Raw genomic sequence first — 15544 nt, 5'->3', positions numbered from 1 at the left:
GTAATGGTTTTTTTAATTGGAAATCTTAAATTGAAGCGATGGAATGAATATACCAACCGATTAGCGAAGTTACCAACCTCGCATTATTCAAATTTGGACCAAACTTTAAACACGAAATTATTGTTGGGAGACCGTCAAAAAAAATTATTTATAAAGCAGCATATCAAGCTTGGATTCTAAGATAAACTTGATGGACACGAATTAAAGAATCCTCAGACAAAACATTCCCCAGGAAATGAGGTACAAAACTGATCTAATAGATGGTGTATGCTACATATCCGAATCAAACTTGATGTCACCTACATTACTTTGTCTCGGGTATTTCTCTTTATCACGTAAGATGTTGTATCAAGGCACTTCAGACGACTCGTTGTTCTCATCCTCTTTATCTGAATCGTCGTCAATCATCTTCTCTAGTGAATTCAGATCCCCGACATCTGAAACTGTGTGTAACCTAAGCTTCTCTGCATCCTCGCTGAAAAAGATTTAAACAACAAAATGAGTCACCTGGTGACCTGTGAAGATTGCATAAAGCATCAATCGTCGATGATGTTGTGAATATTAGAACTTACTCTGCTACTCCAAAAATTTCTTTGACGGTGAGGGAGCTATCCTTTGCACAGAATTCGGGTAGCTAGTTCATGACAAGTAAAGAACTTATCAAGAGATGCATTAAGATACTAAAACATGTTAATCAGAGAAGTTTACTAAATAGTTCATTACTTCATACATGAAACCTTCTCATCGAATATTCTGCAGAACATAAAAAGGGTGTTTTCAGATGACGGCTTTCTGAGTCCGCGTTGAGTTTTGTGAAATCAAAGGAAGAAAGTAACTGAAGCCAACTCACCCCACAACATGGCGCCAACAATACTTGAGCACATTTCACAACTTTAACACAAATATACAGTAAACTCCATCAAAAGGGAAGCGACACATTTTCATTTCAGCGAGGATTCCAAGACTTAGAAGACAATAGACAATAGTCAAAAGAACAGTACAACAAAAAATTTAAAGCTACAGTACCAAGCCGAATAGATCATGGGTTTAGTGTTGAATAATCTACACAGACCACCTTCTAGTTTAGTCCTAGTACTGTCATTGAGGAGGCTCCAGGGAGGTGATCTTTTCAACAATAAATCAACTATATAATTGGAATCTTCCATCAGACATAATTGAGGTCTTTAATAATATATATCAAATAACAAAATATATACTAATGTTAAAATCAGCAATGCTCATCAATAATAATATAGATCAACTGAAATTCTAGCAATGATAATAATGAGCATCAAAGAATATCACCCGTGCCCATTCAGTTACATCAACTCCGTTTCTCCGATATTATACATGTATACTATTGAACAATCATAGCTTTGTAACTAAATCGAATTTATCTGGGTCAAATGCAAAATCTGAGCAAAGTGCTGTGGCATACTAAGTGGAACTTATTTGGTTGAAAAATGATGTGGAAACTTATATTCATGCATTTCCTGTCTACGAACTTTATATGCAAGCAAAGCCACTATGCATATTAAAAATAATATATTGTCCATAACGGCAAAACACATATCAAGAAGAGAAAATTTGATGCAGCAGATTGTTTGCAATTCTCATGTCAGATGTAAAGACCAGTAGAACGATTAGAGCACGAGAGAATTAAGTGAGACATGAAGAACATTTGTAAAAATATGGATGCAAAAAATATACTCACTTGAACACAGGTAGAAGAGGGATATAATGTAAACGCTGCATTATTTTGATTCAGAATACAAGTAGGGAGACATTTTCAGTTGACAGAAAAATTCCCCAAACCATAGATACAACATTGTTTTATTCAACAACCATCAGGAAACACTTGACAAAATAAATGCATAAACTCTAAACAACAAATCATTCAATATTAAAAAGAATAAAATAAAATAACATTTGCAATCAGTGCTGTCCATACCTCAGCCAGATAAAAAATCTTTCCAAAAAGAGCTTGTACAGCGAGTTTTCTTTTGAACCCCTTTTCAGAATATCCAGACATATCCATGACAACAGGACCTAAAAATGCAGGCACGTTCCATATCAGTGAGTAAACCCAAACAGAAGCCTGCGCTGTGGCAGAGAAGAACAGGTCCAGGAGCTTCAATCTTCAATAGGAAGGGGAGAATGGTGTGCGCAGAAATGGCAGGGGAGAATGGTGTGCGGCAGAAGCTTCAATCGGCAGGGAGAAATGAGAATACGTATCGACATGCAAAGCAAAACTAGGCTTTTTTTAAAATAAATTACTTGTGGGCTGAAATTAGTTATGGGCTTATTTAGTTGGGCTTTGGGTCATTAAAAAATAAAGGAGAAACCTGCTTATGCGATGCGATCATGGTTCTGAAAAAAAGGCGCAACGCCTGGAACGCCTATCGCCCGGAGAAAGGCGGCTTCAAGGCGCTAAAGGCGCTCGCCAACCCATGCACCGTCGCCTGGTTGCCCATAAGGCGCTGAAGCTTCGCCTAGCGCCTGAGGCGCGCCTCAGGCGCGCCTTTGACAACTATGGCTAGATATATTTCTTAAAATTAGTTCTTATTTTTCAATCAGTGATTCAATTGCTTAAAAGAATTTTTATCCTCGATTACACAAGTAAATTAGCTCAGTTGTCGACCAGTGATTCAAGTTGCTTAAGGCAATTTTATCTTCTACACAAAAAATGTGAGATCATGTGCGCGAACCATTAAATTGCCGCATTCACATCTTCACGTTGCATAGTTTGCATTTAAGAATAAAATTAATGAAATTATATGAAATATTAAGAATCAACTGGTTTACTATAGGAGGATGCTTTTAACCAAAATAATTGATGAGATTTCTGAGCTACCTTTTTCTGCCACGATTCTTTTTGAAATCTCATTCAAAATTCCAGCCACTTGGGAATCATCCAACATTGATTTTGCCCTGAGCTGGATCAAATTTGCTATCAGATCTGGATTAAAAGGCTTCTCATTCAACACGTACCGAATGTATTTGCGCAATATCTCCTCCATGTTAAAACCTGTCTGGAAATACAACAACGTGGTCAGATCAAGTTGCATGAAGATAATTCATTCAATCTACATGGAACAAAAGGAAAGAGTCAAAAGGGAAACGCACGCCACTCGTTATAAATCAACAAAGTGAGAATCACGCAACTGCTGCTAGCAAGAACCAATGGAAAGTATAAATTGATGGATTACTAAAATTTGCCGAATTGTGGTACAGGAATCACTCCTATACCTCTCTAGCAGCATCTCAGAAGTGTATCTTCTAACAACCCTATTCCTCTACCCGCTGCCTCCCCCAACAAATAAAGGTGTGCATATATACAGTAATAATCGATTTTTCTATTTCTTTCCGCTCAATTTTTTAAATAGAAGGATGATCAAATCTGTACACCCCAAATATTTTCACAAAATTACAAAATCATGACTTCATCTTTCCCAAATAGATGCTACCATATTAAATGCCGCACCAAATAATTCTGAAAGAAATCAAAGAATACACTGCATGAAGAGAACAAATATTTCCAATAATTCAAATCTATATATTTCATACAATTTCATCATGAATGTTTACCTGAGAAGCATTTTTAATAGAAAATTTTGCAATATACCACCAATAAAATGGTTTACAGTAGAACATTTTTTCCACAAAACTTGGAGCAATGACATGCCATTGATCAAACTCTACAACGTCAAACCTATTAAGATGCCTGGGTAGAGTGAAGCTAAAGAATCTCTAATAAAACTTTTGGCTCCATTGTGTGAGTTATTCCAAGATTATAATCAAAGGAGAAACATAGGTTAATGTATAACTCACCTTTTGTGCCAGTTCCACTAAAGCTGATGGGCCTGCTTCATTGATTCCCTTCTCAAACAGCTCATCTATAGATTTGCAAAGCACGGCATTTTTATTGACCTGAAAAAAATTTAACTCGTCCAGTCACCAAACATGTATTTTTTGTGTGGGTTTAAACTTATTTCGGGGCCATAAAAACACATTAGGAAACTCAGCATATTTATCAAAAAATGTAACTAGTGGCATCAATATTTTGTGCTACTTGGGTATTATATAACGCTTGTAATTACTAAATCACCATCCCTGTTTCAATTCTGAACTGGGAAACTTCCATTCAGACCAAATAGAGGCCACTATAGTGAATTCAACGAAAAGCGAATTGAACAATGAGGAAAGTATGTCAAAAGTTTCCTCTCATTAGTCTCATATCATTCTTAATGCACTATTTCAACATTAAAGCACAAACATGAATGCTCCAACACATATAATCCACAAAATCAGAGCAAGGAACAGTCTGGAAAAAGCTACAGAGTTTTTTTTTTTTTGGCGGGTGGGGGGGTAAGAAAACTGACCAATTTGCGGCGCTTCTCCCGCGGGGAATTGAACTTCCGGATAGTCTTAACAAAGGCAATTACAAAAGTGATGCCGACATAAGCCAAGGGAACAGCCAGGATCCATGGAAGGGTGCTACTGCCGACACGCGGACCTGGAATGGCCTGAGTGACGGAGCCAGTGAATTCCACCAAATCCAGAGCCTTATCCTGTATCCATGGCAGCTCCTCCTCTACTTCCTCTTCCTCCTCCTTTGCCAGTTCATTCTTCTTAGTGGGAATACTAGTGTCGTTAGACTTGTTTCGAGATGCTTTCGCCTTCAAAGAACGATTGGGTTTCGTTCTAGACGGTGAAATGAGAAAAGGGGACGAGGATTTGGGAAACAATGCACGGGGATTGATCGAACGAGAAACTCTGCTTGTGGAATTGTAACAAGAGCTGCAGCAAGTGTAAAGGGTTGCCATGGAGATTCCACGATTGTAAATGGAGAAATGGAAGTACAGAGGTTGAATCTGGTCTGAGCGGAAGCAATGGATGCTGCGGCGGCGGTTGCGCTTGCGGTTGCCGGCCTTGGAATTGGCCCTACACGGAGGCTTAGCAGAAGAAGGACGAAAGGGCAGTGTTGTGGTAATTATAAAATTCAAATCACAAACCCATTTTGCACGAATTTTTTTATTTTTTTAAAACAAATATTGTTATTATATTAATAAATTTCAAATTATTTTCCAATTTTCCGTCAAAATAGTGAAAATTGGTTCAGATTATTGAATAATTAATAATAAAAAATAAAATTATAATTAATTATATGTAATATGTGGCGATACGTTTTGTTATTTTGGTTTGACAAAATTAGTGATATTATTTCCAAAACAACCCTATAAAATTAAGGTTTGTACCAACGTACTTAGATGAAATTAGAACTTTATAGCATACATGAATTTTTAAGAAAATGATATTTGAATTTATATTGTTCCAGAAATTTTTAAGAAATAATAAGAGGTCATTCTTTGAATTTGTCGTACATCTATATTATATTATTAAAGTTTAAAACTCTTACACCAACTAATTTTTCTGTTTTAATAATTATATATATTAATAAAATTTTAAAACAAATCATGTGGAACTTAACAGATAAAATCTTTATTTCATAACCATCAAGTCATAAATTTAATTCTATTTTGGTCATTTTTTCCTTTCTTTCTTTTATTTTTTTTTTAATTTATATATCAAAATTACAATATAATCTTTCGTTATTTATTATAATTACATTTTAATCATCATTTAAAGATAAACAAAATAAATTATAAAAATATTATACAAACGTCACTACACTAGTAAAAGTTAAAGGTGGGAGATTATTAACCAAAATGAGGTATAAATAATACCTTAGAATAAAAAATCGAATTTAGTAATTATTAATACAACGAGAAAATAAGGAGTAAAAATAAATAAAAATAAAAGATTGGTATAAAAGTATAAAGCTATATGTGCTGAATTATCCCGTACTAGACAGATTTTGCTATAAAAATATAAGTGAGAATAACAAAATAAAGATTGAAATTAATCTTGAAAACCAAAAAACAAAAAAAACTTCCAATTACATAGTTGCCAACGGTAAAATGTAGTTCATGGTATATATACAAGATATGATAGATGAGTTGAGCAAGTATTATGTTTTCTTGCCTTCTTCCACCCCTAAAAAAAAACACAAGAAAAGGGGCATAAATACTGTTTTGCTGCAGTTGAGGTGAAAATTCCGCAATCCGAATACAGCAGCAACTCATCTTCATTCCCAGGTAACGGATACCATTGTGTTGCCAAGACCTGATTCCTCGAATGTTGAATTCGAACCAGAGTCTAAAGTTTTCGAAGCGCCTGGAATAGCTTGAGTCAGGCGAAATGGCTGCGTGCCTTTGCCATCTTTCTCCAGCTCGGAATGGCAGAATGACCACAACAGCTGTAAAAAAATGCATTAGATACGGGCAGCCAGAAATTTTGTTCCTTGAAAAATCCCATAATTGTGACTTTCTTCATCGAATTAGCAGAGATGGGATCTAGGAAGAATAGGGGTTTCTTTCCTTTCTGAGGAAAAAACCGTCCAGCTCTTACTAAATCAAATACCAGTTTTACATCATTTCCCCACCGCATAATATTAATGCCTGCAATTTCCTTCTTTAGAGAGTAAATCTCAACTTAGTCTACGAGCAAATATAGAAAATGATCAGAAGGCATTTATACCTGAACTGAGTCACTCCGAAGGAAATTCCTCTGAACTCGCCGCCCATCAGGGAGACGAACTCCAACCCGGCAAAGCAGATTTTTATCGCCCTTGGGTTCTTCGGGTAAATGTAAATACGCAGGCTTCTTCACTTTATCCTCGACATTGGCATCATCTGCTTCAGTCACGGCACCTCCATCGAACTCATTATTCTCCATCGAGGCTGCAAGTGCTCGCTGCAATTCTTCATCCTCGTCATTACTTTCATCTGCATCCAATTAAGTATTTTTAAAATTAAAATCAGGTGAGACAACCATGTCATTTTCAGAGTTGAGCAAGTCGGTGATAATAAAAAATTGAAGGTGAAGGAAGAAAACAGTACTATTAAAAAATGAAGCAATACCAAGTCATACTAGGTGATGAAATTATCAAGCACCTGTATGTTATTTAAAAGGTCATTTACTACACATATTTCTTATCGTGCACAAGGGCTTTCATTGCCATTTAGTAGCCAAAAGAAATTTAAGAGCATGCCAAACAAATGCCTGAACTCCAAGTTCAATATAAGCCACTGGGATTTTTGCCTTATGAATTTATATTGCCTCTCGTATTGCCTCTAGTATAAGTTGAAGTGTCAGAAGTGGAATTAGCTAAACATGAAAGAGCTATAGAGCCAAGCAGTCCCAGAAGTATGGGGTAAAACCTGGTATGTAATGAACATGAGAAATTGGTGTCTTAGAACTTTCTCTGGGACGTTTATGAGATAGACTAATATGATGATCTGAGGGGCTTCCGTCCATAAATGGCAACAGATCCTAGAGCAGAAGGAAGAAAGAATTGTTAGGAGACATGAAAGAATTTTTAGTAAACTAAAAGTTGAAATCTTTCAGGTGCAAGTGTGCATTGATATTGAAAACGAATAAACAAACAAATGCATATTTCAGTGCAATTGCATTTAGCAATAACATGAACAGCTCATATACCTCCAGCAAACTTTCTGGTTGAACCATTCCGTTCCAAGAGCGCAATTTCTGACCCGTTATTGAATCAATCACGAGGATGATAGGGACAGAGTCTAATTTGTAATATGTACAAACTTTGCTGCCCTCTTCTGTATCATCATATGCCTATAGCACATATGATTGAAATATCAACACAATGAACAAAAATCATCACAACAATCATAATAATTTAGACAGTCAGCACAAGAATAATACAAACCTGCCAGAAGATGAAGTTCGTTTTGATGGTTTGAGCAACAGCTTCATTTGCCCATGTGTCACGGTTTAACTTCAAAGCAGCAAATACAGTTCAAGAGAAAGTCAGGACATGTGCTGAGAAAACTTGTCAATCAAAGCACATGAGAGAGAGAGAGAGAGAGAGAGGCGCACAACCAAGAAAAAACATTACAAGTCTATATGGCAGAAAAGAGGGGGTGTTTTAATGAGAAACAAGTGTGCAATGTGATGTAATAACCTTAGAAAATCGGAGAGAGAGAGAGAGAGAGAGCAAAAAAAGTTGTGCAATGTAACGCGATAGCTGGGTACATTCAGAAAACATTTGGGACAGCTAGACGCTAAAATTAGGGCCGTTCAGTGATTGAGAAAAGGCACTCTAAACAAAAAGGAGTTTGTGTAGTTATTCTAAATTGGTAGCATTGTACTTTAAGAAATTTTTTAATTCTATTAGCAAGGGATGTTTGTCACTCAGTCATCTGGGACACATGAAGCAGACATATTGTCCAGGTTTTTATTAGATTATCATCCATTAGAAGATGATTATAAATTAGATTAACACGCGAGTTTTCAGTCCTGCGCTCAAATTTGGACAAACTTAACTTGGAAATAAACTTGGACAATCAACAATCAATGTTTATTAGATTATCATCCATTAGAAGATTATAAATTAGATTAACACGCGAGTTTTCAGTCCTGCGCTCAAATTTGGACAAACTTAACTTGGAAATAAACTTGGACAATCAACAATCAATGTTTACTAGGTTCAAATAGAAGGCAGCACAATCAATAATTTTATCAGTTCCTGGGTTTGTTATTTTGGTATTACATAGAATAAAACTTTTGTTGATAGCAAAGTTTTAATTTCTAAGCTATTGCTGCATGAAAGAGATAAATAAATAATACCATATGGGAGCTAAATTCCTTGGTTGACTGCATGTTTACAAGGAGCCACTTATTCTGTATTTTTGCATGATCTTTAGCCTGGCATTAAAAAAACAAGTAATGGAAGTAATTATTTTAATTCATGGTGAAAACATAGTAAAAATAAATAAATCAATTCACGTGCATCAATCCCACTAATTATTATTTTTTGACAAGGAACCCTCAACGTGATTTTCTAGCTTTTGCTTTATCGATCTTAAAGATGTCACCGGAATAAAAACAAGCATATAAGCATCTTGATTCAATTACAGAGAAGATCACAAGAAAAAATAAGTAAAACATTGAGGAAAAAAGTATGGAGGCTTCAAAGTTGAAGAACATTAGAGAGAAGGAAAGTAGGATATTTTCATTAGTTCCGACTAGCAAACGATGTATCCTCCCACCAAGTTTCAAGAACAAAACTACAACAAAAATCTAGCTCGTCTGCTGGTGCAATTATCTCTTAACAAGCCAATCAATACATGTCAATAGAGATCAATGACAATGGAAACAGAAAGCAATTCAAATAAAGACAAATGTAAAGGTACACCAAGGCGGCCTAGCAATTTCTTGATAGAGAAAATCAGAAGGAGATGGTCAGCATACCAGAGTTCTTTCACAGGATAGCACAATATTTTCCAAATTATATACCTACATGACGTACCTTTTCAAATGGTCCATGAAACATCAGAGCAAATGGAGGCCTGTACAAAGATGCAAGGTTATCCTGTGTTTTATTAATTACAGAAGAGGATGAGCCTTGTTCTGATTCCCAGACTCTAGGACGTTTCATTTCCTCCTCAAAATTGCGGAAGGGGACTACAGAATGAGTTCCATGCGATGAACCACCCATCCTCATTGTTCTGGCGAATATGACAAAATAAGCTTTCACGACAATAAATTGCAATCGGTAATCAACAATAAATGAGAGCATAAAAAAGTGAATAGGGGCAAACTGACAAAAAATATTTGTCTCGTAAGTCATAACCAGGTTAACAAGCCTTGAGCTAGCTTCAAATGAAGGAACTTGATATTTCCAGAAAATGTAGGTTGACTACTTAAGATTTTTCGGAAAACCATAAATTGATAACGGGATACAGAGGATAATGGATTGTCCACTCAATTAAAAACATTCAAAATTCAACCAAAGAGAATTCACAAAGTTAGATATCCCCATAGTTAGAGCAGAAAAATCCTAAGATAACTTAATTTCATAGTGTTAGAAATTCCTAATTTGTACTCCCACACATGTGCCATTAACTATTAAGCCGGAAATCTAGTGTATTTTTGTTTGCCTCTAATACATGATACATTTTGGAACGGATAATTTTTTTTTAAACACAAGAGTTATAACTGTAGCCTAGTTTAAAAAGTGTAGCCCGAGAGTACTATACCCATAGACAGAGGGACTGTCATAAAGAACATCCCTTTTCACAGGTAAAGGTGGTCGTATGTTATCTCCTTCACCTTGTCCCCAATCTTGATCTGTTAAATCTTTATCCCAATCACTGCTGGTTTCCAAGATGAAAAAAGTAAGGCATGAGTGGAATATACAAAAAACAAAAAAAAAATTGAAAAAAATTCATATGAATGACATACCTTAAGTTTGAGTCATGGGGTGGGAGATCATTTTCCACAGGTGGAGAATATACTGAAGATGCAGTTGTTCCACCATCATTTCCCACATAAAAAAGTTGAATAGCTTCTTCAAGCCTCCAGCTAGAGGCCTGCGTCATATAGACATTACATAACATTTCATAATTTAAGGATTTAGATCCAATATTTTTAATATGTCAAACAAACCCATTGATGAACAGAAGTTGGCCATCCTACAGTAAACCATGATTCGAGAGAGAGAAAACTATGTAAAGTAATAACCACAAAAACTTTCACCCCACGAAACTGTGCTTTTTAAATTACATCAAGGTTAGGTTGGTTAGCCTCCAGTCGCTACTGCTTTACAAATAATAGACTTACTTAAAACAAAAATACCTCCACCCTCACAAATTGTGCTTCTTAAGTTATAGGGTTAGCTCTCAGTCCCAACTATTGATAGGAACACAGCAAACCAATTTGTACTCTCTCGCTATTAGAAGTTCAGGTAATAGCCCTGGTTTCTCAAAAATTGCACAATAGAAACTCCCTGTAAATTAAAAGGATAGAAAAGATTCGTAGAGTCTTTATGTTATTCTTTCGCCAAAATTAGCTATGGATTTTTTGATCGATCTCTTTCCTATTTAATTCGAAATCGAATGCAGTGATACAATTATCGTCTTTCCGTCTCATTTCAATTGAAGGAATCCCAGTCATTGGGCCATCCAACAAAGCTCCAAATTTGAACACGCGTTTATAGTTCTTCTTTCACGGCCAAAACGAATATTTGATCTCTAAGGCAAAATTTAGTCTTGACATATGCTTTCAGTCGTAGTAAAATTAATAATGAATTCAGCGGTACTGTAGAGTAGCTATGGTCAAAATTACAAGCATATGGTTCCAAAAACTAGCTATGTAAACACTTAATGGAAACATAATAATTAAAGTCGAATGCAAATACAGATTCAATTCCGTATCTTAGAGTCATAATAATTCATAACAAGCCTGTTTCATAATTTAGCAGTTAGAACCAGAAGTTAGCACACAGACCTCCCCTCTGAGAAGCATAAGCATACATAGGAACCAGTCATAACTAGTTCCCCTACAATTCCATTCACTAACCACAAATGCCCATCAACTCAAAATCAAACAAATCAACAAAAGCAACCGATTTAACAGGATAAAAAAACAAACCGAGCACTCAAGTAGCAAAGAACGCAATGGGCCAGGAACCAATCAGTAGATTGCGAAATTCAATCACACATCAACAATCCCACATTAACTGCAATCGCAAACAACTGAACCAAAACCCCATTCACCTGAAGGAACTGGCGAGCCGTCTCGGCGGTCTGGCCAACTGCGATCTCGAGAAACGAAGACACCATAATCTGCTGATCCGTAGCAGATGGAATACCTTCCATCTTTCAATTTTTTATCTGGGTTTTGTAAATTGATTTGGTAGGGTTCCAGAAGAAGTGCGAATGGGGTATATATAGAACACCGATGAACGACAAGCGCAGCAGACTTCGAATATGACTTATCTTCGACAGGGGAAATTAATCTTATTACGTTTGCGAATTTAATTATTTTAGATTTAGATTAGCTCTTATCGTATCCATATAAATAAATTAGTTTTCCAAAAATAATAAATAAATGAATTATAAAAGATATCAGATATTTTGTTTTGGAATTTTATCTTATTCTCATAAATAAAAGATTTATTTTATTAATATTTAATTAAAGTCATTGTTAAATTTGAAATATTAAAGTAATTAATTTTGATATCGTAATATGTTCAAACTAGAAATATTTTTTGTTTCGAATTATAAATGTGTTATTTTTTTTAACAAAAAATATAATTAAAAAAATTGTTGTTTTATATCTTATTCATATATTTAATATATCCTAATAAAATATTTTATTAATCTTTATCTCTATTTTTAGATTCTAAAATTAAATAATCATATACTCCTAATATACAAAACATTTTCAAAGTTTTAAATTTTAATATAATCTCTCGAAATTAAAAAAAAAATATTAATGTGTATGCGCATATCTCGATGAAAAGCATTAATACAAAGTAGGCACATATATTAATTAACTTCTAATTGATTTGGTAAAACCGTATTTGACATTACAAGCATAGCCTCACTATATAATTTTATTGATGAAACATTTTTTTTTTTAGTTTCTCAAAAAAAATCATTATTTTTAAATCTTCAATTATATCTTTATATATATTTTTATCATTTTAGGTAATCTATCGTTTTTAATAAAAAAAATTAGAAAAACTAGTGATTTCAAAATCACAAAAACTTCTATTAAAACATCTCACATATCTCTTTTGTGAGGCGAATCTCCAATTCAATCCGACCAGTGAAAAGTTATTACTTTTTTACATCAAAAGTATTATTTTTCGCTATATGCATAAATCAGGTTGATCCGTTTCGCAGATATATATCTGAGAGATTATCTCACATGAGACCGAAAATGACAAAAATTAATATATTTAGATAAATATTTCGACGTAAACATACAAAACTTACATACAATGGGACACTAAAATATCTGGATTAGGGACAGGATATGAGTCGAGACACAAAGTCCGAGAAACGAATTCAAAATGCAACAGATACAATAAATGAGTCTCACTGTACGATCTAACTTTGCGCCTATAAATGGAAGATGTAGATCGGTGAAGACAGAGAGAGCTACAATGCAAATACCAGAGAAAATGTAGTAAAAGAAAGGGCACACTTATTTTCTCATCAGCTTTCAAGAAGCAATCAGCCCAGAGGGATACCAAATACATATCAGCTTAGTTTAGAAGCTTATCTCTCTCAGTGTGTGAGAACATCCTTGTTCAAATCTCACACACAAACACTCTCACCACCACTCAAATACAGTCTTGCACAAAGACGTTAAGCTTGTGTATGTAGTCTTTGACACATAGACGTTAAAGAAGTCTTGGCTGGAAGGTGTTGCCTTCAGTCGTAGCTAGGAGTTCAGTTTAGGCAGTAGTGTAAGTCCTAGCTGAGTGGGTTTGTACAAGTAGTTGTATAAATCAAAGTCTTCTAGTGGATCCTACCTGTGGAGGTAGAATGGGTGACGTATGAACAGTTGAAGTCTCCGAATATCCATAAACACACCTTGTATATTTAACTGATTAAATGATGTTTTCAAACTGTTTGGATCAATTAGAGCATCTATCGGTTCAGCTCTCACTATAACTGAACTGATGAATGCAAAAAATAATTTACCATTTTTCATTTATTCAGTTTACATGAGTTAAAATGTTTTCTAATATAACAGTATTCTTCACGAAGGATTACTTCGAGTTTCTTCCGCTTGGTTTTAAACCAAACTCGATTAATTCAACGGTGTTAACATTCTTAGAATACGAGCTATTGCAGCTCATTGGAGAATATAATGTTCGAAATGCCTTCAAAGACACTAGCACACTCGATCCTTCAATGTGTGTTGATCCAATTATGTTTAAAAAAATTAATGAATTTGAGTCGAACAACGATTTAGAAAAATATTAATAAATTTATCTTTTGAAAATTTTCCACAAGTTCAAAAAATTTTGTCTACGAAAAAAAATAAAAAAGTTATTTATCATTCAAATTTGTCCACATACAAAAAATTTAAAGTTGAAGTTCAAATTCATTAACTTTAAAAAAAAAAAAGTGGATCAACACATATACACAACTTTTTTATTATTATTATTATTATTTATATTTATATAATAAATTGTTAGGATCGATTGATAGTTTAGAGGAATGTTGAATAAATAATCACACTACTTTGTCTGAAGTTCGATTGGTTAGCAAATTGAATTTTAAAATTATCGTCAAGTTATTATCAGTTAGCTAATGAAATAAATTATGTGCGGATGGAAGCTAAACTGATAGATTGGATACTCCAAAATGGCTAAGCAAAAAAAAATTGGCTCGTCAAGAATAAGCTGACTGGAATATAAATAACATGAAGAATTTCTGGATATTCGAATATTTGAATAACTCCTACGCCACCCTTTTTCTTTGTAAGAAGGATGTTCAATAGAAGATTTTGGCAATCACAACTTTTATAACAACCCGATTTAGTCAGACTTTCTTACTACTTAACTAAAACTCCTAGTTTAGATTACTCGCTACAACAAGACTGAACTATAGACTGACTGACATTTACAAGTATTTTAAAAAGAAAATATTCAGTACAAATTGATAATTAATGTTCTGATGTAATACTTAAGCGTGTGTTAATAAGTCCTTAGATCAGTTGGGCTCTTGAAGGCTTGAATGCTTTTGTTTTCTTATGTAATAATTTCCGAACAAGAGGGAGAGACTAACTGACTTACAAACTTATATATTTATATATTTAGATCTAGCGGTCAGTAAAATCAAATATTATATACTTTTGAAATATGATAGTCGTTAATCATGTCTTTTCACAGCATTGTCTTTTCTGAAAAATCGTGCATTGTACGTGGTTGTAACGTCCCGAAAATTTGAAGGTCCACGTAAAACACATGCATGTAAGATTATCAAATTTCTTATGTATTTTAATTAAATTTTTTAATTGCATCTATTAAATATGATATGCATGATTACATATTTAAAAGATGGTTTTCTACTAGAATGCATAAAACTATATTTTAAAGGTTATTCGAGAAGTGATCGAGGAACGGAGACCGGGTACCACATAAAAGAAAATATTTTTATTAAATAATTATTTTTAACCGGTTAAGATGTGGTTTATTTTAAAAGAAAATTTTGAAAATGAGGTGTTTTTGTACGCCAAGTTGTATTTTTAAACGGTATTCGATTTTCGAAAAAAATAAGAACTTTTTGAGAACTCGGCTATTATTTTCACAAGATTTTCTAAATAAAATATTTAAATATTAATTAATAGATTTAATGGGCCTAATATACTAGACTAATGAGCTTAGGCTTACACCATGAGTTTTAATCAAAATAAAAAGCCAAAAACCCTTCCTCAATGCCACAAAACACACGCCCCATCCCCATAAATTTTACAAGGACTCTTCCATCATCAGCCAACCCACACACCACACGTATTTTGTGAAGGAAAGCCACGAAATTTGAAGGAAAAATCAGCAAGGTTGCATCCCTCGTCTCCCGCCGACGTTCTTCGTATCGCAAGCCGTTTTTCGTGCGTAATATACGCAAAGGCACGCTTTAAATTTCTT

At 34.3% G+C, this 15544-nt stretch overlaps 2 protein-coding genes across 3 annotated transcripts; both read right to left on the bottom strand.

Annotated features, from left to right (window-relative positions):
• Positions 1 to 160: 160 nt before the first annotated feature.
• LOC140816857 (uncharacterized) lies at positions 161 to 5023 on the bottom strand. The gene is made up of 6 exons (XM_073176337.1): positions 4383 to 5023; positions 3832 to 3930; positions 2855 to 3032; positions 1952 to 2049; positions 573 to 634; positions 161 to 475 (listed from the first exon to the last, which is right to left on the bottom strand). The coding sequence occupies exons 1-6, from the start codon at positions 4824 to 4826 to the stop codon at positions 349 to 351; spliced, it is 1008 nt and encodes a 335-aa protein (XP_073032438.1). The 5' UTR covers positions 4827 to 5023; the 3' UTR covers positions 161 to 348.
• An 893-nt stretch (positions 5024 to 5916) lies between these two features.
• Positions 5917 to 11891, bottom strand: LOC140816678 (plant UBX domain-containing protein 7). Of its 2 annotated transcripts, none has more exons than XM_073176074.1 (10): positions 11652 to 11890; positions 10339 to 10466; positions 10134 to 10247; positions 9404 to 9602; positions 8722 to 8799; positions 7802 to 7870; positions 7564 to 7707; positions 7284 to 7395; positions 6601 to 6848; positions 5917 to 6319 (listed from the first exon to the last, which is right to left on the bottom strand). In XM_073176074.1, the coding sequence occupies exons 1-10, from the start codon at positions 11751 to 11753 to the stop codon at positions 6149 to 6151; spliced, it is 1365 nt and encodes a 454-aa protein (XP_073032175.1). In that variant the 5' UTR covers positions 11754 to 11890; the 3' UTR covers positions 5917 to 6148. The 2 variants fall into 2 exon arrangements, 1 of the variants encoding a protein (XP_073032175.1); XR_012114611.1 differs by having other exon boundaries at positions 6270 to 6440; positions 6506 to 6848; positions 11652 to 11891.
• Positions 11892 to 15544: the final 3653 nt, after the last annotated feature.

The sequence above is a fragment of the Primulina eburnea genome, chromosome 16, assembly GCF_022965805.1.
Source record: "Primulina eburnea isolate SZY01 chromosome 16, ASM2296580v1, whole genome shotgun sequence".
NCBI classification, from domain to species: domain Eukaryota; kingdom Viridiplantae; phylum Streptophyta; class Magnoliopsida; order Lamiales; family Gesneriaceae; genus Primulina; species Primulina eburnea.
Note: the sequence above shows the minus strand (reverse complement) of the source record. Positions and strands in the feature narration are given on the sequence as shown.